Raw genomic sequence first — 27,627 nt, 5'->3', positions numbered from 1 at the left:
CATCTGATTTGCAAAAGTGGCAGATCCTCGTGGCCACTCTGCTGGCTCAGCAGATCTGCACTAGTTTCCGAGTGCCTTCCTGCTGCTCTTTTCATCCTGCACCATGCTGCTCTCCTGCAAAGGGAAAGCTTGAGCTTGTTGTCACCACACTGAGCTGGGAGGTGAGTGTCTGCCACAGGGTCACTGCCTGACCACAGGCAAGTCACCTAATTTCTCTGCCACTCAGTTTTCCATCTATAAAAGGGGGATAATAATAGTCCTGGACTTCACAGGGGTGAACCGAGGAGAACTTGCCTTTTAGAGAGTAACTTCAAAGAAAAGCTAATAAACATAAAAATACAAGTCACCCTAGAAAAGCTCTACCAGTGCATTTATAGTGGCTTAGGAAAACCTTTTATATTTTCTTCCCTTTTTCTGGCATAGTTCTTCACTTTGCTGCTGCAGATCTTTATGCAAAACAGGTTCTGTGTTGCTACCTGCAGCAGTCAGCAAGGGGAAAAAAGGTTGAATAGCATTTCTGACTGAGGGGAAAAGAAAATGTGCCACATTTGGAGCTGCATCTTGAGATGATATTTACCTGGCATTGATTCTATGTACTTCCCAGCAAAACATTGCAATGTATGGACAAAAACACCAGCAGAGGTCCCCTGAGAAGGAGCCTGTTGATGATGGTCTTCCTTCCCAAAATGTGTTGACACAAGTGGAATTTCCACAAGTCCAAGGGATGTGAGACAGATCTTGTGCGTGCCCATGCACCACTGGTACCCCCAGGCTATGAAGGAGGTACAGTGCAAGAGGCTGCTAGCTGAGACACCTCTCTTTAATGCCCAAAATTCAGCAGGATGATCTTGGACAGCATAGGGCTGAGGTGGACAGAGGAGCAGGAGATTCACTTGATGGGTGTGTGGTGCAAAGACAGGTGGAGATACTCACATCAGCTCAGAGAGAGCTGGCCTGGGAATGGGGTGCCCTGCAGTGACCTTGGGAGGATGCTGTGCCTGGGTTAATTTGCCTTGCTCGCTGCCTTCTCACTGGTTTGTTCAGAGTAAGCTCAGGTTTGTCTGCCCTGCCCAGTGTCTTGTGCCAGCTTGGTATAAAATTAGTACCTGAAGTATATTCAAAGCAGGAAAGCTAATTCCTTCCTCGGCTGCCTTAATGCGGCCCTTGTCCTGTAGGCTTCAGAGGAACCACTCACCTCTGCGTGAGGCTGCTAGCACACAGGCTTGCATTGCTGGGACACTTCGCTTCAACCCAGGCAGGAAAGCTCCAGATGCTGGGAGAACAGCACCAGGGAAGTAGAAAGAGGAGGTTGGGTAGCAGAAAGAGGAGGTTGGGTAGCAAGGGGTCATTGGTGCGCTCCCATAAAAGCAGAAGATATCTGAGTGGAATTTGAAATGAGGAATAAATTACATTGGAGGAATGGATTTGGAAGGATCTGGTTCTTGGCTCTGCAAGCCCTAGGTTCAGCATGTTGAAGCCTAAAATAATCCAAATGTATGAGGCATTTTACAAATGTCTCATGACTCTGCATGTTTGCATTCAAGTCCAGGGTCAGGAGACCAAGGCTTGAGGCCGTATCCCGCTTTGCAACTGCTGACAAATGAAGTGCTTGCTCTTGACCAACCAGAATGTCAGATAAAAGTCTTTTTCATCTTTCTTCACTTCTCCCCTCCTGTTTTCTCCATTTCAGAAGCCCTAATGGGTCTCTTTAATGATGAAACTGCTACTACATAAAGTCTTTTTACATATTTTTTTCTCCCCTCTTGGGATAATTTACAGCACAGTGGAATTTGAGACAGTTCAAACTGTGCCAAAGGGCCTGGCAACAGGAAGAAGCACTGAGCCACTGCGATTTGGAACCATAATATGAGTTATAAAATTTAATTTTAGAAATGTAGCTACTGGGAACTGCTTTTAAATGTAGTTTTTCCTTTTAGTCCATAAAATGGTCCTGTGTCTCGATTGAGCTGTTAGGGTGGCTTGAAAGAGTGTTCTGTAGAGTAAGGGGCATACAGAGTTCTTCAGAGATCTTTTGCTGCTTATTCACTGATATTCAAAATTTGGAAGCTGGATGTTTATAAATCTTTATGTATTAAGTACTACAGAGATGTGTGGAATAGGGCACAGCAGATTATTTTCAGGAGCTTTGTGCCAGTCTGTTTGACTACTGTGGCCGTGAGTTGAGAGAAGACTCACCATAGGAACCACCCTGTCCACCTCCTTGCAGGGAGGACAGAGATGCAAAGAAAGCTGCAGAAGGCAACTCTTCACAACAGGAAAATGAAAATCAGGAGCAGATAGACAGCAAACTATGATGTTCAGCAGAAATCAAGAATAATGCCACCTTCTTCAAGGGAACAAGTAGGAAAAAAAAAGATTTTTTGACCTCTAGACTAGAGATTTCACATACTTTTCCATTATGGTAACAGTGCCCCCCAGTTCAGAAGGGGAATGGGTAAAGCACAAAGATTCATGAGGCAGCTGATTTCCTGTGACAAATGCAGCAGAAATGGAATTAGGGGTAAAAGAGAGATCACGGCATCCATTGCTCCACATGAGGGTCCCCAAGTAGAAGGTATGAAAATAACATCTCTGAAGCTAGGGATCCTACGCCATTGACTAAATACAGATGGGAGTCTTTGTCCTCATAAACTCATTGCAGTCAGTGTCTTGCCTTGCCTTTGGAGAAAGCCAGACTTGTGTGCCAGAGACAGTCTTCTTCTGGCCTTCCTGCTGAAGAGCTGTTTTCTGTGATCTTTAAGAAGAAAAAGCATTTTGGGGAGTGGGGAAAATGACATAGGAAGTTTTTGATTCCACTGGTTATGAATGTGTCTGAACCACCCCATTTCAGACATTCCACCAAACATTCTACTTCAGCTTCAGCAGCCTTCCAGAATAAGGTATCTCACTTTTGAAGGCTATCTCATAAGGCTGGAAACCAATGGACACAGAAGTGGTTTGCAAATTTGTAACAGTAGATTAGCTCTTAAAGAGGTAGAAGAAGGATGTAAAATGTGTGCCTACCAGAGAAAAAGTGTTCCAGAAAATGAAACATCCTTCTTGTATGCTCTGTGTGCTGTCTCTGTGGTTACGGGTTGACACACAAAGGATCCCAGTCCAGAGAGCAACCAAAGGCAACAGTTAGAAATGCATTACTTTAGTCCTTGCATAGTACTCACTGCTGCTAGTTAAGGCTTATCTTGAATATAGTCCTGCCCATGATGAGATGTGTCTCTGCCTTTTCTTGAATCAGGATATGTCCCAATTCTGTGCTGAAGCTGAGCCTCTCCAGTGCCTTCCTTGTCACCCTCCCAGCCCCACAGGGTCACAACACTAGAGCTTCATGAGGACTGCACTGCCACAGGGTGTGCTGGACCCTCTAACTCCCATGTGGTTATGACCAAGTCCACAGTTGACTGTCCAATGCTGTGGTGTCAGTATCTGCTCTCTTATAGTCAGATGTCTGGTGGAACCTCAGGTTTCTGAAGCTCCTGATGCCACTAAGAGCAACTTCATTACTCCATTTTCAAGTCTGACAGCTTCTAGTGGGTTTGGTTTTCCTATTTTTGTCTGTAAATCCTCTGCAAAAGGATCAAAAAACGGAATTTGTTTGGATTTGCTATTTTATAGCCCAACAGTGCAGGTTTAACACAGGAGCCACTCAATGTTTCCTCCTTTTATGCATCCTCACAGACAGTCTTCCTTTTAGAATCTCTTCTTCCAGAGCGAGGTGTAAAAAGACATTGCAGTTTTCAGTGGATCTGGTTCTTCAGACTAGGTCATGCTTCAGGCTTCCCCATAGTATGATTACAATGCATGACTTGCTTGTGTCTCCTATTCTTGCAGTGGAGGTGGTTTCAGTTTAATTTCAGATGGCCGCTAGCTGCTTAGGTACTTTGCCAGTGGACAAGGGGTTTAAAAAAATAAGAAAAACAATTTTAAAAGAAAATAAGTCAACAGACCTCATGTGTCAGTGAGATTTTCTGATCTTTTTCCCCCCCCTCCCACAATAGGACATCGTCAGAAAATAGATGAGCAGACAAAGCCCGGGAGCTTGTCCTTTTCAGAGCGCCTGAGTGAACTGGAGCAGTTGCGTCGTACAGCCATGAGGGTCAGCCCACACCACCCAGCCCCCACACCCAACCCACGAGCCTCCTTGAACCACACCACTGCTTTTAACCCTCAACCTCAGAGTCAGATTCAGGGTAAGTACCTGAAATCCTCCCCCTGCTTGCCCACCTCCATCCCACCAGCCTGTGAAGCATTGGGGCTCACTGGCACTGGCCTCCTGCCCCTCCGTCTCTTCTGGACTCTCCTTGGCTGCCTTTAATGCGTGAGAGCATTTTACAAGTGAAAGGAGGGGATTCCTAAAATACATCTGTATTTCTAAAGACCTGACAGATTTTAAGGGGTCTATACTATTTCATCTTCCCAGTGTCAGTACAGCTCATGGTGTTAGTTAACCTCACTGAGAACTGTAATGTCTTGAAAGCTGTTGTTTTCTTGCAAAGATGCAGTAAGCCAGGCATTTTTCTATGTGTAGGTGCACTTCCAGACAGGTATTTATCATTACATTGTGTGCTTGAATGAGAGAGAAATAGCATCAGTGCCTTGTTTTGACCTTTCCTAGGAAGGCAGCCACAAAGAGAGCTTTGCAAAGTGCTTTGTCCCCTGAAGACATCTCTTAGTGCTAAGACATTAATATGGGTGGGCTAGTTGGAGCATATTTCTGTGGCTAGTGGTATCCAGGGGGGTTTATTTGAATGAAAACCTGCAAAATGATGACTCAGGAGTCTGATCTCCTCTGAGATCACCCTCTCAGATGATGCCAGTGAAACCAAGCCGTCATTGAAATCCTATCTGCCACTGCTAGGTCTGAGTCTGTCTGCTAAAACCAACTCTGTCTCTCGAATCATCTGGAACTTGGTGAATCAGGTCACCAAATCGTCAGCTCTTGTGTGTCCTGCAAAACACGTATCAAAGATTCATACTGAGATGAACCTAAGGGAGGGTATGGGGCAGTATTAATTTTAGTGAGCGCTGTTCCTGATGGAATTTGCTATTCTTCTGTTCTTCCAGCCAGAATGAAATGGCCTTAGTCAAGGTTCTCTGCCAGGGTTTTTGGGAAGAAATAGTTACCACAAATGCAAATAAGTTCTTTTTTCAGCATTTATTTTGAAAGTCAGGGTACTCTTTTTTGCCTGCTGAAAAGGTTATCGCTTACCCAAAGCAAGCGCTTGTTACATCCTTTTATTCCCAGGGCTAGAGAGGTCTTTTGTATAGCAGAATCTGCAGATCTGCTGTTGACTTTGCTGTGAGCATATTTGAGAAGCAGGGGAAATAAATCTGCACATTTCCATGTTCCATACTGTAGAAAGAGAGGGGCGAAAGGACAATTGGAAGAACCACTCAGCTCTCTCCCTTTCTAAAGCAATGTCAGGTCAGCTCAGGTGAAGGATCCAATCCTGCTTCTCTCCCAGCAGCTGGCAATCCCCTCACTTCGTTTTGTGATTTGCAGAGCAAACCGCCTTGGGATTCTCCTGCACACATCTCTGTTCCTATAAAAGAAAACACACATATTATTATGGCTACTCAGCAGCCAGCGGCTACGTGGGTGGAGATATCAGTCTCAGGCTCACATTCTTCAGCTTCTTGGGAACACTGTATGCTTAGCAGAGTATCAAGTTTAACGTCAAGTATCCCTCTTCCCTGGTTCCCTGTGAGAGTCCCTTGCCTGTGCAGCTTCAGAGCTATAGGCTTTTCATGGCTGGCCAGGGATTCAGCTGCTCTCTCCAGAAATAGTTTTGGTAGGTTGCTCTGCTTTGCTCTTTGCCAACGAGACTTTAATGTGTTTCACCTGCGGATGTAGCTCAGAGAAGGACAGCAAATGGAACTGCTAACGTTTCCTCTTCTTCACCTATTGGGCTGCTTTCTCCCAGTTTCCCCTATTCTCTGCCCTCAAAATGAGCATGTTATCCATTGGGCAACTTGTTGAGGCTTGCAGTCTCTATCAATAAAATAAACCCCAAACTGAACCCTGCCTCATTTGGGACTGTCTCTGCTGCAGACGCCTTTTACTATCTAGGGCTCATCTTTTCAGGGTCATGCTATCATAGTGGGGAAAAAGGAATATAGTGGGAAGGAGCTCCAGCACCATCATTTTTAACTCAGTTTTCAAAGTGTGATTTGCTTTTGCGCTGTTGTCCTGTGTGACCTCTAGACAGTTGGGATATTTAATCAGCTTTCCAATTTTGATAAACCGTGCTACATTTCAGAACACAAAACCAAAACACTTCTGACCTGCTCCCTAGTGTTTCTGTACCTATCCACACATCTTTGCATCCTGGAACACTTCTGTTGAAACTCTCTCTTGCTGAAGAAAGCACAAAACGCTTTTTGAATAAGACATAAACCGCCATACATTGCTGACTTCCAAGTAGCAGCATTAAACTTTGTCTTAAGTCACACCACTATGAATCACAGGCTAGTTCTCTATTCATCCAAGTCCAATTATCTTTTTTTTAAAACACAAAACTTACTCAAAACAGGCACCTCAGAGCAGCTCTTGGATTTAAAGGGGGAGCTTGCCATGCCACTAAACCATTGTTTATTTGTTGAGGTTTTCATCTGTAACAGGATTGAGGTTAATTTCAACTTCCTATTTTAGAAAGTGCTGAATCTGAGCATAAAGCTGCTTGTGTCATGGATACAAGTCAAAGCAAGTTAAGAGGCCATAAATTGCTATAATCAAGTTTTATGCTTCTTTCATATCACAGGGAGGGAGAGAGTACACCTGTTCATTTAAAAGATCTAACCATAGCCAATTCAGAGACCAAAGGGGAACAGAAGGGGAGAAAAAGCATCCACCACATCACACATGGTTTAAGTTGAAAGATTACTTTGTGCTTGTACCAAGCGTATAATGTCAAAGGATTTGATCTGCAGGCACAGAGTAAGGATATTCAGTTAAAGCCTCAAACCTGGCCCATACTTCTACTTTAACTCACCCCTTCCTTTGTATAGAGGTGAAAAGAAAACAGAGCAATGTGAGCTGTGCTGGAGTGTTGTTTAGGAAAGTTTAGATAAGACTCTTGATGAGCATTTAAGTTTATATATGTAATAGCTGTAAATCTGACTTTCTTCTAACACCAGCCTGGAAAGTTACTAAATTTATGATTACTGATTTTACAGTGGTTAATGTTAACCAGCATAGGTTGACCTGTAATTCAAGAGTTTTACATAAATATGAATTTATGTGGTTCTTTTACAGTATATTTATTTTCAGGGCCAGTAGAAGTGTTTTAAATGTGTAAGTCATCAGGCCAAGAGGTATTCTTTCGAAGGAATTCATGTTGAGTTAATAAAGTCAGTAAATTAATTCCTAACCAGTGGGGTTAGGAATGTAATCCAAAAAAATTTTAAAACGTCAGTATTCTTTTTTCTTCCAGATTGGCCAAAAAAAAAATGTTTCCAACTAGTGATTTATTAGTTACCCGTAGGTTAAAAAATAAAATAAAATAAAGCCATTTCTCTTGACTAGGGGAAAAAAAAACTAATCATTGTAGTTAAGCTACAGACTTCTTATTCTTTTTAAGCTTTTACAGCCTTAAAAATACATGAGTTTGCTCGATAACCTTTTTCTTCCCCTTTGTTTTTTTTTTTTTAATTTTTCTTTTTAAATTTTGTAACTTTATATGTTAAGTTTCTGCTGTGACCACACTTTTATGACCACGTCCAAAATCCCTGGAAACAAAAAGCTGTAATAAAATTGCTAACAGATCTTAAAGCAAAGCAGCAGAATTAGCACTGATAGCAAAGCAAGAGAGATCATTTAAAGATCAGGTCTTTGAATTAGCATGAAACATAACGACTGAAAGATTATTTTGTTACAAGCCAGCCTTTTGTCTTCCTCCAGGTGCAATATGCTTTGTTTAAGAGACGTTTCAAGGTCCTTGCTATCGTAATCTCATTCCACCAAAACCAGCCCAAGTTTATCAGGGTTCTCATGAACTGGTGAAAAACAGGAGTGGAGTCAAGGGCGATGGTTTAAGCCCAGGGAATTAAAATGGCTTTGTTCCTACTACAGCTGTATCCTGCCCAATTTTTAATATTTCCACTTTGAAATCAGCTTAATATACTGTAGATTAGTAGAGTTAGAAGTGGTCGCACAGCAGTGTTTCAGAGCAGGCTTCGACAAGGCTGTCACTGCCTCCCCATTTTGCTGTTGCAAAATGCAGTTTTCAGGCACTTCTGAGAATCCAGGATTGAGGCACTCATAGCTCCCTGCCAAAACAGATAAACAGGCTTTCAAGATCAGGGGTTTGCCAACTCTTTGCATTGTGCAATACACTAAATGTGATATTTTTCTATTTTCTTCGGATGTCTCTGTGTCTTCTCATCTTTCCTTAACCTGGTGCACTTGCAGAGCAGGTAAATGGTGATTTAATAGCAGATCAGACTTGATGTGGCTCTGGGCAGTCTGTTCTATTTGGAGGTGTCCCTGCTTACTGCAGGAGTGTTGGAGAAGACGACCTTTGAGGGTCCCTTCTGACCCAAGGCAATGTGTGAATCTGTGAATCATCCCATTTCCACTTGAATAGCCACTTGACCTCTCTGTCCCAAAATACACTCCCCTGCCTGAGCTTGGCACCCTTGCTATCAACCCCACTCCTGTCTCTCTCCTCCCCAGCCTGTGGAGTGGTGGGGGGTGGGTCGTGTCAGCACACCCACGGGCAGTGCTGGCAGCGCAGGAGCTGGCAATGAGTACGTAATTTCAAATCAACATGGCCAGAGCTGCCAAGTTCCCCAGCTCCAGTGCTTTATCTGGATGTTCAAGAGCCCTCCTCCCCAGCCCTGAGTACAATTTCTTCCCCAGGAGCCAGGTTGTGAACATTTTACTATTGGCCTTAATGTAGCTCCCCTTCAACACCTGTCTCTGGTAAATGTGTGCCGAGAGCCAACTCCAGGTGAGGAGGAGAGATGTTTTTTCTCCTTTCCCCTCCTTTCAATGCCAGGAACAATTAAATAGTTCCTGCACAGGGAAAAAGAAGGAGGTCAAGCTACCCCCATGGCATAGAACCAGAGCCGAAGTGCCACCACCACCAGGAGGCTGGAGAGAGTTTGTTGAAATAGTGCTATTTTCCCAAAATGTTTTGCAAACTAGGTCTGTTTAGCTGGAAGGGTTTCAGCTGGCTGTATCAAAAAAAAGAAAGTTTATAGAAAGAAGCATCTTTTTATGGAAAAAGTACAGTATGTTTCTTTGATTTGCAGTTATTGCTCCACACATAATACCTTTATATAATGCCATGGGTAACCTTTGCAGGCTTTGTTTTTAAGGGGGACAGTGTTACTAGCAGCAGACTCACTCTGCTGTCTATTTGTTGTGTCATAAACCAAGCTGAATGCAAAGAGAAGAGCACAGGAGAATGTGAACAGGATTAGCAACACAATTCTTCTTTCATTCAGTTTAAAAGAAGTCTACTCTGGGGAGCAGACTCCCTCCTTTTTCATACCCCTTTCTAACAAATATAAGACTGTCTGAATCCATCTTGCAGCTCTGCAGGCACAGGTGCTCCTGCTTTTGTCCAGTTACTTGCATCAACCAAACTGGAACATGCCTTAGGAAGTTTGCTTTAAAGCATAAACTAAAAGGGAGAAGCAGAAATCATAGAATCATAGAATCAGTCAGGGTTGGAAGGGACCACAAGGATCATCTAGTTCTAACTCCCCTGCTATGGGCAGGGACACCTCACACTAGATCAGGCTGGCCAGAGCCTCATCCAGCCTGGCCTTAAACACCTCCAGGGATGGGGCCTCAACCACCTCCCTGGACAACCCATTCCAGGCTCTCACCACTCTTGTGTGACTCTTGCCATCTGCAGAAGCACAAAGTAAGTTGTGTAGTGCTTCTGGATAAGTGAGACTTCACATTTTGCTCTGAAACTAACACTCTCTATATTTGTGTCTTGGAGAATATTTATGAAGCTATTGTATATATACAGAATATATTGTATAGACTAGAAAATATCAGTCTGGTAAACATACACAAGATGTGCCTAATATAGTTAAGGAATCACAGCCTCATAGTGTCTTTTTTTCTTTTTACTTCAGTTTTCACCATCTTTTTTTACTCAATCATTTCATCTCATGTGGAAATAGGTTCCTTACAGCAAGAGGCATGTCTTTCATTTGATGGGTTAAGTTTGTGATGAGAGCTGTGTCCAAATACTAATTTTGACAGGGAGAAAATGTTGTTGTTGTGACCCATTTTCACTGCCAAGGCTTTGCTTATCTGCAGGGCTGGTTGTGCTGTAACACACAAAGAGGGATGGTGATACTCAGCAGCAGCCCAGGAATGAAAGCAGTCCTGAGGAATTCCCTCTGTCCAGTGTTAGAAATGTCCGCTCTTCCCCCTTTCCCTGCCAGTACCAGGTCAGCAGTTTTGCCATTTTGAGATACCATAGGTGGGACATTGTATTAATAGCAGCATGGAAGGTTTTAGAAAAATCTCATCTGAGGTCCAGAGGAAGAAATGGTCAATCAGTGTTCCAAGAAAAATTTAATTCAAGTGGCAGCAGGTGCAAAGTCACAGTTAGTATAAGAGAAATAAAGACCTTACAGTATAAGAGAAATAAAGACCTTACATTAAAGAAGAGGTTAGCAGAGCTGAGTTTATGCAGTGTGCCAAAACAGAGGCTGAGAAGGAAGGTATTTACAGTCAATAAACACAGCAGAGAGGTTCAGTGCTGGGGAGGGAGGAGAAACATCTGCTCTGAAGGACAGTGTTGGCTCAAGATCAAGTGGTTATTCTGTAAACTGACCGTCAATGAATTTAGACTGGAGATTAGAAGATGATTCCTAGGTATCAGAGCAGCCCTGGCAGCCTTCCAGGAGGATATCAGAGACAGCAAGACATCATTTAAGTTGGATCTTGCTGCATTATGCAAGCTCAGAACACAAGATGTGGCTGGGCTGCAGGGCCCAGAGGATGTTCTCCAGGCCTGTGTTTTCTTCCATTCAATCAGTTCTCTGCACACGTGGATTAACTGGGGTGAAACAAGGGACATTTCAGTTCCCTGGACTGGCAGGAGGATGCTCAGGGATCTTCTCAACTATTTGCTCTGCTGGATCTCAGTGACAAGCTAAAACCTTTTCCTGCAGAATCCCAGTACACTCCGTACTCCTACATGAACCATCAGATCTTCAGCAGTTCTCTGTATATATCCCACCTTGGACGCAGGCTCATTTGTCTCCCCAGCACTGGTGTCGGAGACCTCATGCTTTGCCTCCTAAGAGGAAGGCTTTTCTTATTTGAGGGTGGCAGGAATCCATTCTGCTGCCTCATCCACGCGCCTCAAGGATTCATCCCCTTTAGCCACAGATTTGTGCCTCCTCCATCTGTTCCCTCTTGGGGCACAGTGAAGTGAGGAAGCCAGTTCCTCAACACCTGCCCGCGTTGCATGCAGCACACTCAGCTCCAGGGCATAAGCCTTGCACAAGAGCCTCCTCTGCCTCCTCACATTCAGCTCTAAGAAAAAAACAAAGGGCCTGAAATTGTTTAGCTTTTTCATCAACTTAAGGCCCTAATGGAAAGAGTTATGTAATGGTGTTTAATCCAGAAGATTTCCAAGTGTCGATACATTTAAAAGATACCAATCTTTGTTTTCCAGTTGCTGGCACTTCCTGACATTAAAAAAAGCAGTAGATAAGGCAACAAATATGTTCTCAATCCCTAAGCAGCATTTTCACTTAGGCAAATTTTTCATCTGCTTTTTTCCCCAGCTTTTGTCCTCCACACAGAGCATCCTAAAGGATGACTTTGCACTAAAGAAAAGGAAACACTGGATTTAAAAGAAATCAAGAAGTTTAGAGATCTGTATTTTGCTCTAAGTTTTGTCAAAGTCATTCTGCATATCTTTTGGCAAGCTATCTAGCGCTTGATTTTTACAGAGTGCTTTGGAAAACTTAGCACACCAGAAAGGCACCTTATCAAGACTTTTGATAGAGCCCAAGCACCTAAGCCACAAAGAAATCAGGGACAGCTATGGAAATGCCTTTGGAAGTCCCTCTACCTGTCTAGATGAATCTTTAGGCAGCTATAAAATTTGACAGCTCATGCCCAGACACAGTTTTATTTTTCATTAATCAAGACACAGTTTTATTTTTCATTAATCAGTCCATGTCTTTTACCACATGAGAACAAGGCTGAGCTGATGGATACTGCTATGAGAAACAGCTTGCAGGTAGGGACAAGTATCCCTGGTTCAGTTTTTAACTTGCACAGCAATCCATTCTGGTTTGTTTTGTTTTGTCATCCTACACTTAGTATGCCAAAGTCCCTTCTCCGTTATGTCACTGCATAAGTGGAGCTGCTCTCTAACCCAGTATCTTGTGCCTGTATTGTGGCCACCAGCCTAGTGTTAGTGCTCTTGATGGTCTTTGTGATTGCCAGAGAAAAAAGTGAACTACTTGGGCTCACTTCTTTCTCCTTTAGCTCTCTTTCAGTACAGCAGTGCTGGAGTCACTCCTCCATGGTGGAGCCTCTGCCAGCTCTTCTCCTCATTTCTGAGGAAACTGAGAAGGCTCAGCATCTTCCAGGATGGCAGCTTAAATACACTGTACCTCAGGGTACATTTCTGTCTGCTGTTGAGAGTAGCTGGATCACTGGATTCTCCTACTTTTCCATGGACAAACCTTATTCTGGCTCAAAGCTTCTCTTGCCTGGCACTAAATCTCACCTGTGGCATAGAAATGCTAGAGGTGTCTAAAGCAACTATCCCTGCCTGCCCCAGAGGCAGGTGCTTCCACTGTCCTGGACTTTGGATGGTGATGCATGGCCATGTTTGATAACATTTCAGTATTTGAGGATGCTGTTTCTTGGGTTTGGGGTTATTCTTCACTGGCCCTTGAAGTATATTCTTGGCATTTGAATGGTGCAATTGTGAGGAAGATTAAAAGCACTGATTGCAAAACTCCAGTAAATAAAATCTCCCTCAGTTCTTTACTGACGAACCCAGTTTCTTTCCATAGTGTTCTCCTCTTTAATCCCCTCTTGGCAGAACATGACATGTTTTGATACCAGAGCTCAAATTACCTTCCATGGTAAATAAAGCAAACAAAAAATAAATACGAGCTCCTTACCCTAAAAACAAACACCCACTGAAACCAGTTTATTATTCAGCTGATGCTACCCATGTGCCAGAAGATACCACTTTGATTTTGTCACTGAATGTATTCTTTTCCCTTAAATATTGAAAGAAACCTCTAAAAATTTGAAAAACTAAGGGATTAGAGCAGAGTGACCACAGACATCCATAGTATTTTCATCTAGAAAACAAAGAAGGAGGAAATGAGGAGCCTAGCACACAAGCTAGCATTGAAATGTTTGATTTTGAAGTGAAAACCACACCTCAGCATACAGAGCCCACCTGGTCTAGACTGGTGCAGACAGCTAGAGTTGGATGGAGTGCAGTCAGCCCCTCCAGCCCTGCAGGAGGCTGCAGGAGTTACCTGTGCTCATAGCAGCCAAGGGGCTTTGCATTCAGGAGCTCTGGCACAGACTGCTTTCTTCACCAGCAGGATTTATCCATGGAGCAAGGGGCTACTTTCAAAGCATCAAGTGCAGACATGCCCTTGTCTCATCCACTGCCATTCCTTTAACAAGATGTTGTGTCAAGGAGACCTGTAAGGATCCCACATGGTTAGAGGTTTCACAGGGCTCCTCTTAGATGACTTAAGTACGCAGTACACCCTTAGCAAACTTACTGTGTATTCAGTATATTATGACCCCTGTAAATGGAGATTGTTCACATGCAAAGAACAACGGGCTTAGATGTGCTCATGAAAACAGTTAGAAGAGGAAGTGCACATTATATAGTCAAATAGACAATCACCTCTGTATGACCATTTTCATTGTGTTTATACAACTGTCCTCTTAAAAGCATTGAAAAACAAAAGCATATGAAGAAGATCAATTCAAAAATTGTGGGTTTGCTGTCAGGGTCAGCTTGATTTCCAACAAGTAAATGCCCTGGACTGTTCCAGAGGTTTACTTGTTTTATCTGTGTTGGGCAAGATACTCAGTTCAAGCTCACTGATTCTGAGACCATCTAGGATCTGGTGCACAACTTCAGGCACTTTCAGAGCTGGTTTGGGTGTTTTTTATCAGCTGCTCCAAAATGGAAGTGGATCACTAAGCATGCTTTCGAATACAAATGATTGTAGTCTGCTTCCTCTGTGTTTTTAAATAATCACAACTATCAGAGCTTTTAGACGGGACTTGTTTAGGTTCCCTTAGCTTCTGGCAGATTAAATTCAGCTGATCGTTGCCAACCAAAAACAATAGAAGCAAAAATCTTTTGCATAGCAAAAAGTTGTATATTCACTGTTCTATCCATTGATAAGTGTCCAGCATCCAGAGAAGTTGCTGTAAACTGCCATGTCTTCTGACCTGCAGGAAAGGCAATGCTTTGTCAGAAGCGATTCTTCATTTTATTAGCATAGTGATGATTTATAGTGAGCTGAGCAACTGTAGCGTTTATGATGATTTAAGTTCTTATTGCATAAGTTTACTGAACTATAATTTAACTTTTAAAATCCCAGGTCCCAACAGTGATCCTCATTCTGCAGTAAAGCATGTGAATAACTGCTCAAAAGAATAGTCTCTTTGATATCTTTGAGACCTGTATATAAATAAGCAATTTTACATGCAAAACCACTTGCAAATTCAAACTCCGTATTGATTAGTTCCTGGGGGAAAGTGTCCATCAGAAAACAATGCTGCTCTGCCACACATTATAAAAGTGAACACTTGTGTTACCTTGAAAAGGAGCCACAAAAAAGGGAGGGAAACATTTCAAGTGAGTGTAAACCAAGATTTGCCAAGTAACACTCACCTAGATACAAATGGATTGCTAATGTATTGTCAAATCCACCCCTCCTCTGCAAATACTTTTTTGAAAAGCTCTCCTTCAGCTTTCTTCAGCATTTAAGTACATACCTGGGTATTTGTGCCAGGCTCTTGCGCTGATGGCACTCCCCAACCTCCACCCCTGCAAGCCCTCCTCCATTGCCCAACCAGAGGATAAGCCCTGCTGATGGATTCAGCAACGGACCAGCCTGGGGCCTTCATGAGCCAGGCTTGGTCCAAAGAAACCTCCTTCTGGTCCTTCTTTCATTCCACAAGGGACTGTGAGTGTTGCCCATCTGTGTTATGAAATGCAAGAGCCCTGGGTTCAGAGGAACAGAAGAAGTGCTTGCATGTGTAATTGAGGGCAGCTAAAACTGAGCTGCCAGGGCACAGGAAGAAACCAGGCAGAGCAGAGTTCACCAGATGCCTTGAGCATGATGGAGAACACCACTGTCACCAGTGTGTCTGTGGGTCATCTATGGGTGACCATGCCCAAGCCAGTGGGGTACCACATGGGATCTCTCCATGCATGTGTCAGAGCCTAGGGGAGGAGTGGGATGCCACAATTACTGCTCTCTCTTGCCCCCACTGAGGTAACTAATACAGCCAGATGTGGAGCAGGGACTAGGTTGAAGCAGGTGAAAGAAGTAAAGGCAGAGAGAAGAGAGAGTGTGAAAATATTTTTTCTGGAAAAATGAAGGAAATATGTCCATTCATGGAAAGAAAAGCCAAATAAAAAAGAAAAAGGAAAAGAAAGGAAAGGAAAGGGAAAGGAAAGGAAAGGAAAGGGAAAGGAAAGGAAAGGAAAGGAAAGGAAAGGAAAGGAAAGGAAAGGAAAGGAAAGGAAAGGAAAGGAAAGGAAAGGAAAGGAAGGAAAGGAAAGGAAAGGAAAGGAAAGGAAAGGAAAGGAAAGGAAGGAAGGGAAGGGAAGGAAGGAAGGGAAGGAAGGGAGGGAAGGGAAGGGAAGGGAAGGAAGGGAAGGGAAGGGAGGAAGGGAGGGAAGGGAAGGAAGGGAAGGAAGGGAAGGAAGGGAAGGAAGGAAAGGAAAGGAAAGGAAGGAAAGGAAAGGAAAGGAAAGGAAAGGAAAGGAAAGGAAAGGAAAGGAAAGGAAAGGAAAGGAAAGGAAAGGAAAGGAAAGGAAAGGAAAAAGGGAAAGGAAAGGAAAAAGGGGAAAAGGAAAAAGAAAAGAAAAGAAAAGAAAAGAAAGAAAAGAAAAGAAAAGAAAAGAAAAGAAAAGAAAAGAAAAGAAAAGAAAAGAAAAGAAAAGAAAAGAAAAGAAAAGAAAAGAAAAGAAAAGAAAAGAAAAGAAAAGAAAAGAAAAAAAACAGAAAAGAAAAGAAAAAAAACAGAAAAGAAAAGAAAAGAAAAGAGAAAAGAAAAGAGAAAACCAGCTGTGCTAATTCTTGTGCTTGTTTGATCATGTTCAGAACCTTCTAAACTCCCAAGGAAGGGAACGGTTTTGTTTCACGAGGGTGGTGCATACTGAGTACATGTCCATGTGATTTTTGTATTTGTACATTAAACATTTCCCCAAGATGTAATTCCTTCCCTCCTGCACTTGGAATAAAGTGACTTTACAAGAAGTACTGTCTCCAAACAGCAGGCAAAGGAGGGCTGTTGGGGCAAGATAGGGCAAATGTAGATGTGTCTGAGCTAGCAGCTCCACCCAGCCTCTCATCTTTATATGAAAAAAATATTTTTAAAAAAAATGTTTCCAATAACTGAAACAGGCAAGGTCTGATCTGCACAGACGGTCTGCAGGCATCTGCCCAAGAAGCTGACGGTTGGCTGGTACATCCTCATCTGATTTATGTTGTGTGTGTGTTAAGCCTTAAATTGTTGAGTCTCTGGCTGGCTGCAGTAGTATTACTGGATGGTTGGTGTATGTTTTCAGCTCACAGAGCTGGCTCTGATACTGGGGTTGTTGGCGCTGAATCAATTCCAATCTCACACCTGTCTGAGACAATGAAGGCCTTGTTGCACACATCTCCACCAAAGGCTGTCCTATAACTTATTTTTCACATTTGAAGAAGGAAAAAAAAATAAAGGTAGAACTAAGGAAATGCTGTCTCTTCACAAGACACGTTCCCCGTGCTTGGATGCAGCATGCCCCTCTTTCCTGTTGGGGAAAATATATTTACAATACAAAGCCAATGGAGTGCTTATGGAAAGTATAGCTTAATCTTGGCAGTTAAATGTGACAAAGGGTTGATGTCCAGGGATTTACTCTGTCGGACCATGGCTGGTGGATTAAGCCTGGGAGACAGGCACCTAGTTTGTTGCACTCTTACTGAAAAGTTTACCTTCATCTGGGTTAATGCTATTAATAGCTTCTTATCAGCATGCCTAGCACCTGTGCCATCTACCTAGAATTTGGGGTCATTTCTTCTGATCTCAGAGGTTGTGAAGGTGCTAGACTCTGATGCCAGCATGGCTGATATCCTCTGTGTCCTGGCACTGAAGCATCTCAGCCTGGGTGGAGGATCACCCTGGCTCCATACACCATTCACTCCTGAGTTGAAGGCAGGAATCTGATCATTGTCTTGGTCATTCATCTTGGCCCTTGTGATCTCCATTGATCTGCTCATCCTCATCCAGTTCTGTTGCAAAAATGTTTTCAATATGTATTCTCTGGAAATGAATGCCTTTTCCTGTCCTTTTAGTTGTACCTCTCTTCCCACTGAGTGGGTGGCAGAGGGAGGGAGGGGATGCAGACCTGTCCCTGGCAGGATTTTTCCCTTTACTGTTAATGGCAATTTTTCACCAAATCAGGAGGCATGTGGCTGAGCAATTCCTTGGAGCACAAGTTGTCACCCCACATATCTGCCATGCATCGGCAAAGGCTAACTGATCCTCCTGGGTTGGCAGAACTGCTGTGGTGCTGTTAGTGACTGGGTCCACCTGTGCAGGTGAAATGCTGATTCTGCAATTCAGCGGCTTTCCCATGTCCTTTCCCTACACTTTCAAGGCAATCTCCTCCATTTTTACCAGCCCTATTAATGGATGCATTGCTGGAGCTGTGCAGATGGGAGTGGGTATGTGGAGACCTTGGTGGGAAGAGTGGCGTCAAATACAACACAGCGTTGTGTTCAAGTTCCCTCATCTTGACTCTTACTGCAGTCTCCCTTCTTTGTCCCAAAACATCTTGCAAGAAGGAAAGTAGGAAGAAAAAAATGAGAGCGTGAGGCATTGCAACCCTGCTTCTATCCAATGAGTTTTAAGAAGTGCAGAATTAGACCAAAAGAAAGCCAATATAAGTTGGCCTTGCTCTACTAACTAGGCTAGCTGAGAATCTGCTCTTGCTCCTTGTTGGGGTGGTCTTCAACATAAAAATAAATGATTAACTATGTAATGAGTGAATATAAAGACAGATGGTAAAATATACTTCTGTTGGTACTTGCATGCCTTTGTTTAATAATACAGCAAAAGGCCCTGCGGTGATGAAATGCAGACAGGAGTGTGATGTTATCTCGCACCTATAAACCTTACTCTGAGTCCACTGGTGGCCACTATCCAGAACTGCTGAGTTCAGACACACTGGCTTGCACTAAGTAGAAATTGTGCTTTCAGTCTTCAGTAAACAGCATTTTTGCTGCAGGCCCCAAATCCTTCAAGCATTTGCCTAGTTAATTGTCTGGTTTTGCCTTCTAGTGTCTCATCATCCGCTTATCTCTAGGTTCAGACTGGCTAAATGAGCATGTGAGGTTGGGGAAAGAGCTGCTGGAGGACAGGGGAATAAACTATTTCATATTTAAGTCACTGGCAGGAGAGACTACTGTGAGTGGAGCTAAGCGACCGTTTTGGGATCACATTGGGGAAAAAATTAGTAACAGCATATTAATTGAAGCAGATTAAAGAGCTGCACAAATAAGTGAGGGGAGATGGTGGTGGTTTGGTTTGGTTTGGTTTGGTTTGGTTTGGTTTGGTTTGGTTTGGTTTGGTTTGGTTTGGTTTGGTTTGGTTCGGTTTGGTTTGGTTCGGTTTGGTTTGTTTCGCTGGCAGTCTCAAAATATCACCAAGTGCAAAAACAGCAACAGCAAATACAGAATTCATAGCTGAATAGAAATGAATTGATTCAAAATGTTGCCAACTTTTAAAATTATGAAAATGTAGACATAAAAAATATTTCAGTTAAGGCAATTTCTGATTTTTTTTTTCCCCCCCCTGAGCAAGTCAACAGTCTAGAACCTACAATAACATCATTTCTTGCCATCACATTGGATTTTTACATTAAATGTAAATGCCTTGTTTGGTCTTACTCATACTTGGATACTATTTAATATTTGCATCCATATCTTGATTGTGTCTAGCTCTGAGATAGTTGCTTAAATGGAAAAATATTTCTTTTGCTTACAATGATGACTTGTGATCTTACTCTTTGTGCCATTCTTCTCTAAAACTGCTCAGTTCAGCACATTCAGTGGAGTTTTGCTGTGTTGAGCTAAGTTTGTAAGAAGTTTTAGATGTGTCAGTGTTTCATAGGTTCATAACTGCTAACAGAGAACAACAATTTTACATGATACTTCTGAGCAGAAAGGCTAATCACAGGATATAACTTGAAAGAGATTGTAACAAGCAAGACTTAATCAAGCTATTTAGAAATCTTTACCATTTTCAAGGTTGATTTTTAAGATGTTTAATACAGAAAGGGAAACAAAACTGTTATTTGTATAAAACATCACACATTTCCTATTCCAAAAAGAAATCTGCCTCTGTCTGGCAGCACAATAGCTGTTTGTTGGTTAATAGTGGAAACTACTTTATTTCTTCCACACTGGGACATTTTGCCATATTTGACATGCATTGACACTTCTTTTCTATACTGGATTACAATTTTCCTTCAATGCTGTTATTCCTTACTCTACCCACTCTCGTAGCACCTACTGCACACAAACCAGAAATTATGCTTGGGACATAGGTACATGGAATTTGGGGCCTCAGTGCACTTTCTGAGCAGCCTGGTTGTCCCTTGCAGGAAGAGCTCTAGGAGAAAGGGCAGAGAGGTATAGGGCAATTGGGGCATCAGCAGGTTTCTCCCAGGTCTCCTCCAGGTTTCACTGCCCTGATGGGTGGCACAGGGGTATCCTCCCTTTTCAGGGTAAACCTCTCCCCAGCTGCCCTGATGGAGAGTCTATGTCCACAGTGTAGCTGGGTGAGTCCTACATGTTCAAAGCCCTGTGCCTGCACACACCTCTAGTGTGAGGTGTCCCTGCCCATGGCAGGGGGGTTGGACCTAGATGATCCTTGTGGTTCCTTCCAATCCTGACTGATTCTATGATTCTATGATTCTATGATTATTCAGGGGTCTCGTTTTTGGCACTTTGCTTTAGGAGGACTACTGAGAGGCTCCAGTCCTGCAACAGCTTGTCTGTGTGTTGGTTTTCTGAGCTTCTGCCTGGCATCTTTAGCAGCACTTAGAAGCATTTGAACTTCTCATGCTGCTTCTTTCTTTTGCCCTTTGGATTTAGCTGTAGCTTGCTCCAAAATCAATCAGTATAAGGTATGAATATGTCCAGCAGAGTGAACACCAAGCTGAGCTGGATCTAGTGAATGACTTGAGCACTCTTGCTCCCACAACTGTGGCAAATGGTTGAACCAGGAGATAAGTATCTTTCTTCTCATCCTCCTTCCTTCAGCTATACTTCTCCAGCCTCTATGATTCAGGGAGGACTCAGGGGAGATGTCCTACTGCCACCCACTGGGGCCATAGATCAGGTGGAATCACAGAATCCCAGGGGTTGGAAGGGACCTCAAAAGATCATTGAATCCAATCACCCTGCTAGAGCAGGATCACCAAGAGTAGGTCACACAGGATAATCGCTAATGGTCACAGCGTGGCAGGATTCCTCAACTACACAGCAAGTGCCAAGGGATTTGATAAAGGAAGCAAAGCATTTCTTAAATAATATTATAAATACATTTTTGGACTTAATGCCCCTAAAAACCAAGTGAGTTGGCGCTTTCAGCACATATTTGTGGGCTTGACTCATTTTCCAATTTGGTTTTACAGATCTCCTCAAAATCAGGTCGACTGTTTAGAGGAGTGGCTCACTTAGTAGAGCTTTCAACAAGTCCATCTTAGCTGAGTAATATAATGAGCAACAGTTTCTTAGTTACCTACTTTTTAAAAAAATGTGTGCATTGTTCTAAGTCAAACTGACTTTACAAATATGTATTCATTCATATGAAGAAGACCTTACTTCACCTTGTAAATCAAAGCTGCACTCTGGAGAGAGGTTTCATACCACTGGGCTCAGTATCACTTTTCTCAAGGTGACCTCAGTTGTTAAAAAGTATGAAGGTTGCATTTGATATGTCACTGACTTTCTCTAAGTCAATAAAATGAACCAGTGTGTCTTTAGATCATCAGAGATCTGCTTATTACCAAAAGTTGTTTTAATCCTGATTTGTGTTGGAATTTAAAAGAATCCAAGCAGATTTCATTTGCCATCCTGAATAAGGGTTTGGAGGGTGATACTCCACTGTGTGTGCAGAGTGCCCCTGGATGAATTCTACTTTATTAGTTTATAGGCTTTCTTCTGAGCACTTGGGATGAGATCATGAAAGTGTAAATGGCTGTTATCTTCAAAGGCCTCTTTTATACTGACAAAACTCCACCTTACTGGCTCATATTAATAATCTATTGCAATCCTAATTAGTTCATATCAAGGTCAGTGTGTTGTGGTGGATAAAATGACTGTAAGCTTCAGAGAGTAAATTTTTTTCTTCCTCTACTTTCATGTTGAGAAAGAGGACGGAGTACTGAAAGTGTAAAAGAAGAGATTGATGAGGACTTTTTGTTTATCTATAGGCTAAAGAACTTTAATATCGAGTAATTAGTTCACAACATCAGGAACAACCTGTAATATACCTAAGGCCACATTGTAGTCCTCCTTTATCACCATGTATCCCAATGGACTGCAGAGACTTCCTCATTCAACTCTGTTCCTTTTTTTTTTTTTTTTAATGGCATTAATTTTCAGGTGGGAATAACCCATCCAAGGAACTTTCTGCCTTGTATTTCATTGTCTTGAAACACAGATAGAAAACTAGGAAGTGTTGCACTGTGATGAGACCTCATGACTGCCTTCTTGAACATTCTAAGGCAGAGCCCTGCTGAGGCAACAACTCTGGGGCTGGGCACCAGGGTATCAGCAATTTCCACCCAGGACCAGCAGGATTGGTCCAGCCCACAGCATGGAGGGTATTGCCCTAGAGAGGAAGGTGCAGGCAATTCTGTCTGCAAACAGTGACTCAATGTTACTTCCAGGTCCTGGCCCAGAAGATATCCCTCCACTTCCTTTGGTCTTGCTCCAACCCTTGAAAGAGAAAGTTTGGAGGTGTAACCAGGGATTCGTTTCACCTAACTTTAGACATCTGTGTTCTGTATGTCTCCATCTGACAGTCATCTGGTATCTTTGCAACTGGAGAGAGAAACAGCTGTTCATTGGGTGTGATTCACCCACCTGGCTTGGCTTAGATGTCTCCCTTAGGGTGAAATGACTTGCTCCCTACAAGTGTCTGTTTTACCCTGTTGGCAATAAAGTCTAGAGTCTAGACACGTAGCTCAGAGGTAGACACCTTCACTGTAGATCTCTCAGGTGGGATGAATCCTTCCCCAAGAACCAGTACACCAGGAGACTTTGTACACAATTAGCACCTTAGTTCTATGTCTGCATTTCCAGGGCATAATATACCTGCCAGCAGTTCTCACCAGCAGGAAGGTAGATGGGCTGATTGACCTGCTTCGTGGTGAGCCCTTCTGGTACACTTCAGGTAGATTGCTTTCAGGATGTGAGGTAACTAGCACAAAGTCCCTCAAGCTGTTTTTACAGGTGAACTTTCCTTGCTGGGGTGACATAAGGTAATTCACATGTGCTCTGACTCAGCCAAGCACTAAGCTCTGTGTGCTGAGTACTGAACCAGAGCCATGCTTTCTATGAGCATCAGTTCTCCATCTGCTAAAAAGAGGCTTGCAGTAATACCCTTCCCCAAGGGGCAGTGAGAGGATCAATGAATTTATTACCTGGGAGGTGATCATGTACTACTGTGGTTGAACGAAAGGTGAAGAGGAGAGCCATAGCTGGAACTAGAGCAGCAGAAGGGAGAAGCTGGGGAGGGGACGAGTTGGACAGGAACAGAGGTGTTCTATTGTTGAGCATGGCTGGTCATACAGACTGGGGTGGCAGCAGGTCAGGGGAAGCTGCCCCAGAACCCACGCAATTCCTCTCCAGACTCAGAGAGGTGTGATTTCCAGGTAAGGATTTGCTAAGATGGACAAAGGAGTAGTGACTCCCTCATCAGGTCCCCTTCCTTAGTCACTGTGTGGGTCACCACAGATGATGTCTTTCTATCAGCAGCATACAACCTGCTCTCTCCCTAATATCTCTGAAGCCAGAGGAAACTGCCGTGCAGTGCAGCACTGTGGACACACGTGTATGTGTTTGTGCTGCTATCCTGCTGTCTGAGCCACAGGGCTCTCTGCAACACACCACCTCCCAGGCTGGGCACAGTGGGATGAAGGGTGAAGTCTGCTCATTGCCAATGTCCACATGGTATCTGTCCCTGATTCCTCACTGTTTCAGTTTGTGCTTTAGCAGTATGCTTATGAGATAGGGGAGAACACAGCAGTGGCATCAAGTCTGGCGGCATGTCTCCTTCAGGGCAGCCAAAAGAGTGGAAAGTCAAAGCTGAATTCTTTTCCTTCATTCCTTGTGGATGCAGAGAGGGAAGGAAAAGGAAGAAGGGAAGTGGAATGGAGTCTCCCTCTTGAGCAAATAACTGCAGCTTTCCAGGGTGACTCATACCTCCAAAGACAAAGAACAATGCATCCTTAATTTGCAAAACTCAGCTTTCCAACTTCTGCATGTCACTGGCACCCAGAAACTTTGCAGTTTGCCCATAATGGCATCATGTTCTTCAAAGCAGCAGTGACGCCAGCCCAGAAGGAGTGTGCTTACTCAGGAGGAGAGATGGTTTATATTTCGTTTGAGCAGCTTATGTACTAACCTGCTAGGGCAGCACATGTTGATTGTGAAATCAGAGTTTTCACAGTTCGGTATTTGGAGTTGTCTGTACTTCCTGATTCTGGCACCAAGTTAGCAGTGAGAACTGAGAGGGTTATTTAGGAGACCTTCACCCCACAGCCAACTACCATTACTAAAATGCTGCCTTTTCCTTTCTGGTGCATCGTGTATATATGGGTCTGCTAGTCTAGGCAGCTCATTCAGGTAGCTTTAAACATAAGGAAATACACAATTCTCCTTCTATCCCCCCAAAATACACAGTTGGAACAGACACTTTTCCCTGCTGCCTTTGTATCATCTCCAGGTGTCCTATATTATTGGAGCACTGACTTTCTTGACATGGGCATAGAGAGAGTGAAAGAAATTCAAACTAACCATTAGGTTGCATTCATTTTGGGTTTCCCCCTTCCCTGCCATCTATTTCTAAAGAAAAGCTATCAATATAAGACTTCCAGGTTTTCATCACATTCAGCACTGGATGACTGATATCCTCAAAGGCACTGCCAGGGTTGCACCATTTTTGTCCTCAAGACCCTTTCTAGTGCAATGCTGAAAAGAAAGAAGCTAACACAGAAGATGTGAGTCAGGGGTAGATGATGCACAGAAATTGAATGCAAAGTACTGAGTGAGCAGTATAAATGGTACTCTGCACTCCAGCACCTAATCACACCACTCTGTGGTTTTCCATGGTTGTCTTTACTATGCATTCAACCCCTCTCAGGGGCTGGTAGCCTCCTACCATGCAACACCTACCATGCTGTGGGAAGTTCTGCATCAACTCTTAAGCACTGTAGCTAGAACAAATAGCCGCAGCAACTGTTTGTTCAAAGGTTTCTGGTTTAGACTGATTTCTTTCTTCTTTATTCTCCAGAGTGTGATACCTCAGTGTGGAAAAACTCTCTCTTTCTTCTACCCCATAGGAGGTTTTTTAGAGGCTCAAATACCTATAGACCTACTCAAGCCTTTGCAATGCTCCACAAATCTGTGGTAATATTGAAATAAAATGAAAGCAAATACTGAGGCAGGAAGTTGCTGCTAAAGATCTCCCTTCCAGAGAATAGCTGGGGATTTGGGTGGCTCTTCCACCCTCCGAACCCCCCCACCATAAAAATTTCCAGACATGTGACATAGCTGTCACTGTCGTTCTCAACCACATTAAATCCTGTCACCTGTTAGCAATCTAAAAGGGGGTTTTCAAGGCTATGGAGAGGAGTGAATGCTCATCTCCTATAAACTTCCAGTGGAAATTAGATGGCTTTGAAAAAACCTACCCTGGGGGCAAATCAGAGCTCCCACCTCTGAAACCTACAGGTCTCCCAGCTGTTGCACTGGGAGGTGGCTCTGTGATGTGACATCAGTTTCCACAGCCTGGCACATGGAGGGAAACCACCCTGCGGAGTGAAGTAGCTGCTGGTGGAATTTTACAGTTTGCTCTGTAATTTTCCAGCTCCTCATGTTCCAGCACTGAGAAGTATGAGAATACCAGCCTTGTGCGGCTGCTGCCACTGCCAGTGATGAACTTGTCCTTTGGAAAGTCCCCCTTATTTAAGCTACTGACTAATTCCTTCAGCTGCCGGGAGATGACACACCTTTTCACTGTGCTGCATTAGGCTGAGGATTTGCTGGGTCCTGAGCGAGGGAGACTGAGTCATTTCAGATGCTTTAACTTCTCAGAGAGAGACCAGGTCAGACACATGTAGGACTATAACATGGTCCCTTCTGCTTATCACACTTTCACCTGAAGCCAGTGGAGTGAGAAAGTAAGCAGGAAGAAGAGGCAGAGAAAAGCATGTAAGAGATGTTGGCAAAAGGGGGAAGGAGGCAAAAATGAATTTAAGTTTTTAGGCAGGCAGCGTCTTTCTCCTGAGCACAAACCTACATGGAGTATCTGTGCTCAGAGTCCATTTCCTCTGTTAAGCAAGACACCTCTCTGAATGAACAAGTCTAATCAAGACCATTCCTGCCTTACCTCAAAGGAAGCGAAAGTCACACTATAAAAACTGTTTCCATTTGGAAAGATTAGCAAATCAGACTGGGGGTGGGGGAGAAGGGAGGGCAGAGTGGCAGACAGACAGACAAATCTCAGACTCAGAAAAGCCTTTCAAAGTGGTTACGGATCCGACTTTCTTCTTGTCTGCTTCTGACACCAGTAAACTAATCCCAGTTTTCATTCCACCCCACATCTTCTGCCAGTTGCTGCCTTTAAAGTGCTTGCCAGGATGGTGGAGGAATTGTGAAGCTCAATGCTTTGTGACTTTCGGGGTTTGTTGCGTATGACTGACAGAAATTTTTGCAACTTGAGAAAAATATCTGGCAACAGCAGCTACTATTTCGCAATTCATCTTCATCTTGCTGTGCTGAGGATCGGGAGATTTTCCCTGACATTAGCTGTTCGGTTCTCGGGGCTGACTCCTTTGTCTCCCCTAACCTTGGCTTGGAAAAAAAATCACTTGTAGAAGGTAGTTTGTCCAGGTAATTGTATCTGCCAGCAGGCAGGTGTCATTTCCGAAGTGGAGGGGCCGGGGAGGAGAGCGGAGGTGCAGGCAGTCGATGTGCAAGTGCAGCCTGGCAGGAAGGGGAAGGTGGGAAGGCGGGCAGTCTGGCTGAGTCAAAGGCATACCTGCTCCCTCCCGGGCTTCGCCGCCATCCCGCCTCTCGCCACTGCGTACTGACTCACATCCTGCTGCCGCTTTCTGAGGCTTCCAGGAACATGCTGTATCATACCGAGATTTGGCCATGCGGCGCCTCTTGGCTGGGAGCCGGCAGCAATGTCTGACCTGCCGTGACACACAGAGAACCATCTCTCTCAGCACTCAAAGGGCATAAAACAGATTCAGAGGTGCAGGGGATCTAGCCCAGCAGGAGCCATGGACATCCACATAAGCATTTTTCCATTGGGCTCAGAAGGTGTAGTGGGACCTGTTATCTGATTTGAATTTGAAGCTTAAAGCTTTTAATATGGTTGAAAAAAAATCTTTTCTGATCAGAACATGAAATCTTGCCAGGGGCTTTCTTTTAGACAGCTTGATATGGATTGTTGTATTTGTTATATAGACATGATTATACACATTTTTGTTATCATCTCAAGCAAATTCTGATGCAGTACTATGAATCACCACAGTCCCACCGAGACTGGATGATTTATACATTCTGAGTGCCTGACAGCATCCTAGTGTGTTCTTTTGGAGGGAGAAGGGGATGTTGTTTAACATTTTAAAGTGTGTGCCTCCCCCTGAAAAATAATCACATAGAACTAGCATCCAAAAACTTCATGTTTATTCTGCCCCAAGCGATTTTTTATGTTCTGCATGCTCAGAATCAGTTTTAGAGGCAAAAGGATGTTCTGCGCAAACTGTGGTTTTGACTGAAGTCTTGTACTCCGAGCACAAAGGGAGTTCTCTTTCTGTACTTGACTATCCATAACAACTTTGGAAGCCAAAACATGCCCTGTGTCACACTAGGACAACTCCATTGCCTGTTTGTTTGTTTGCCCTGCTTAACCGTACCGGTTCTGCTGAGCATGGGAATCCTCGGGTCTGGGTGTATACACACCTCTCCTGTGCATCTGCACTCTTGGATAAGCACTGAGCCCAGAGCTGCTCCTGAGAGATGCTCCTTCTGTGCAGTGACTGCGCCAGAGCAGAGTTGCGGTTGGAGAGCGCTGGCGGCGTCCCGGGTAGGAATGACTAAGAG

General features: G+C 43.6%; 1 protein-coding gene across 3 annotated transcripts in view; it reads left to right on the top strand.

Annotated features, from left to right (window-relative positions):
* The window catches only part of RUNX1 (RUNX family transcription factor 1), a 76,101-nt gene that overhangs the window by 39,083 nt on the left and 9,391 nt on the right, over positions 1-27,627 (top strand). For all 3 annotated transcript variants that reach the window (XM_054381282.1, XM_054381275.1, XM_054381268.1), the window contains exon 4: positions 4,014-4,205. In XM_054381282.1, the coding sequence (XP_054237257.1) occupies positions 4,014-4,205 (192 nt within the window). The remainder of the gene's footprint in view (positions 1-4,013; positions 4,206-27,627) is intronic.

The sequence above is a fragment of the Indicator indicator genome, chromosome 1 (genome assembly GCF_027791375.1).
Source record: "Indicator indicator isolate 239-I01 chromosome 1, UM_Iind_1.1, whole genome shotgun sequence".
In the NCBI taxonomy this organism is placed as follows: domain Eukaryota; kingdom Metazoa; phylum Chordata; class Aves; order Piciformes; family Indicatoridae; genus Indicator; species Indicator indicator.
Note: the sequence above shows the minus strand (reverse complement) of the source record. Positions and strands in the feature narration are given on the sequence as shown.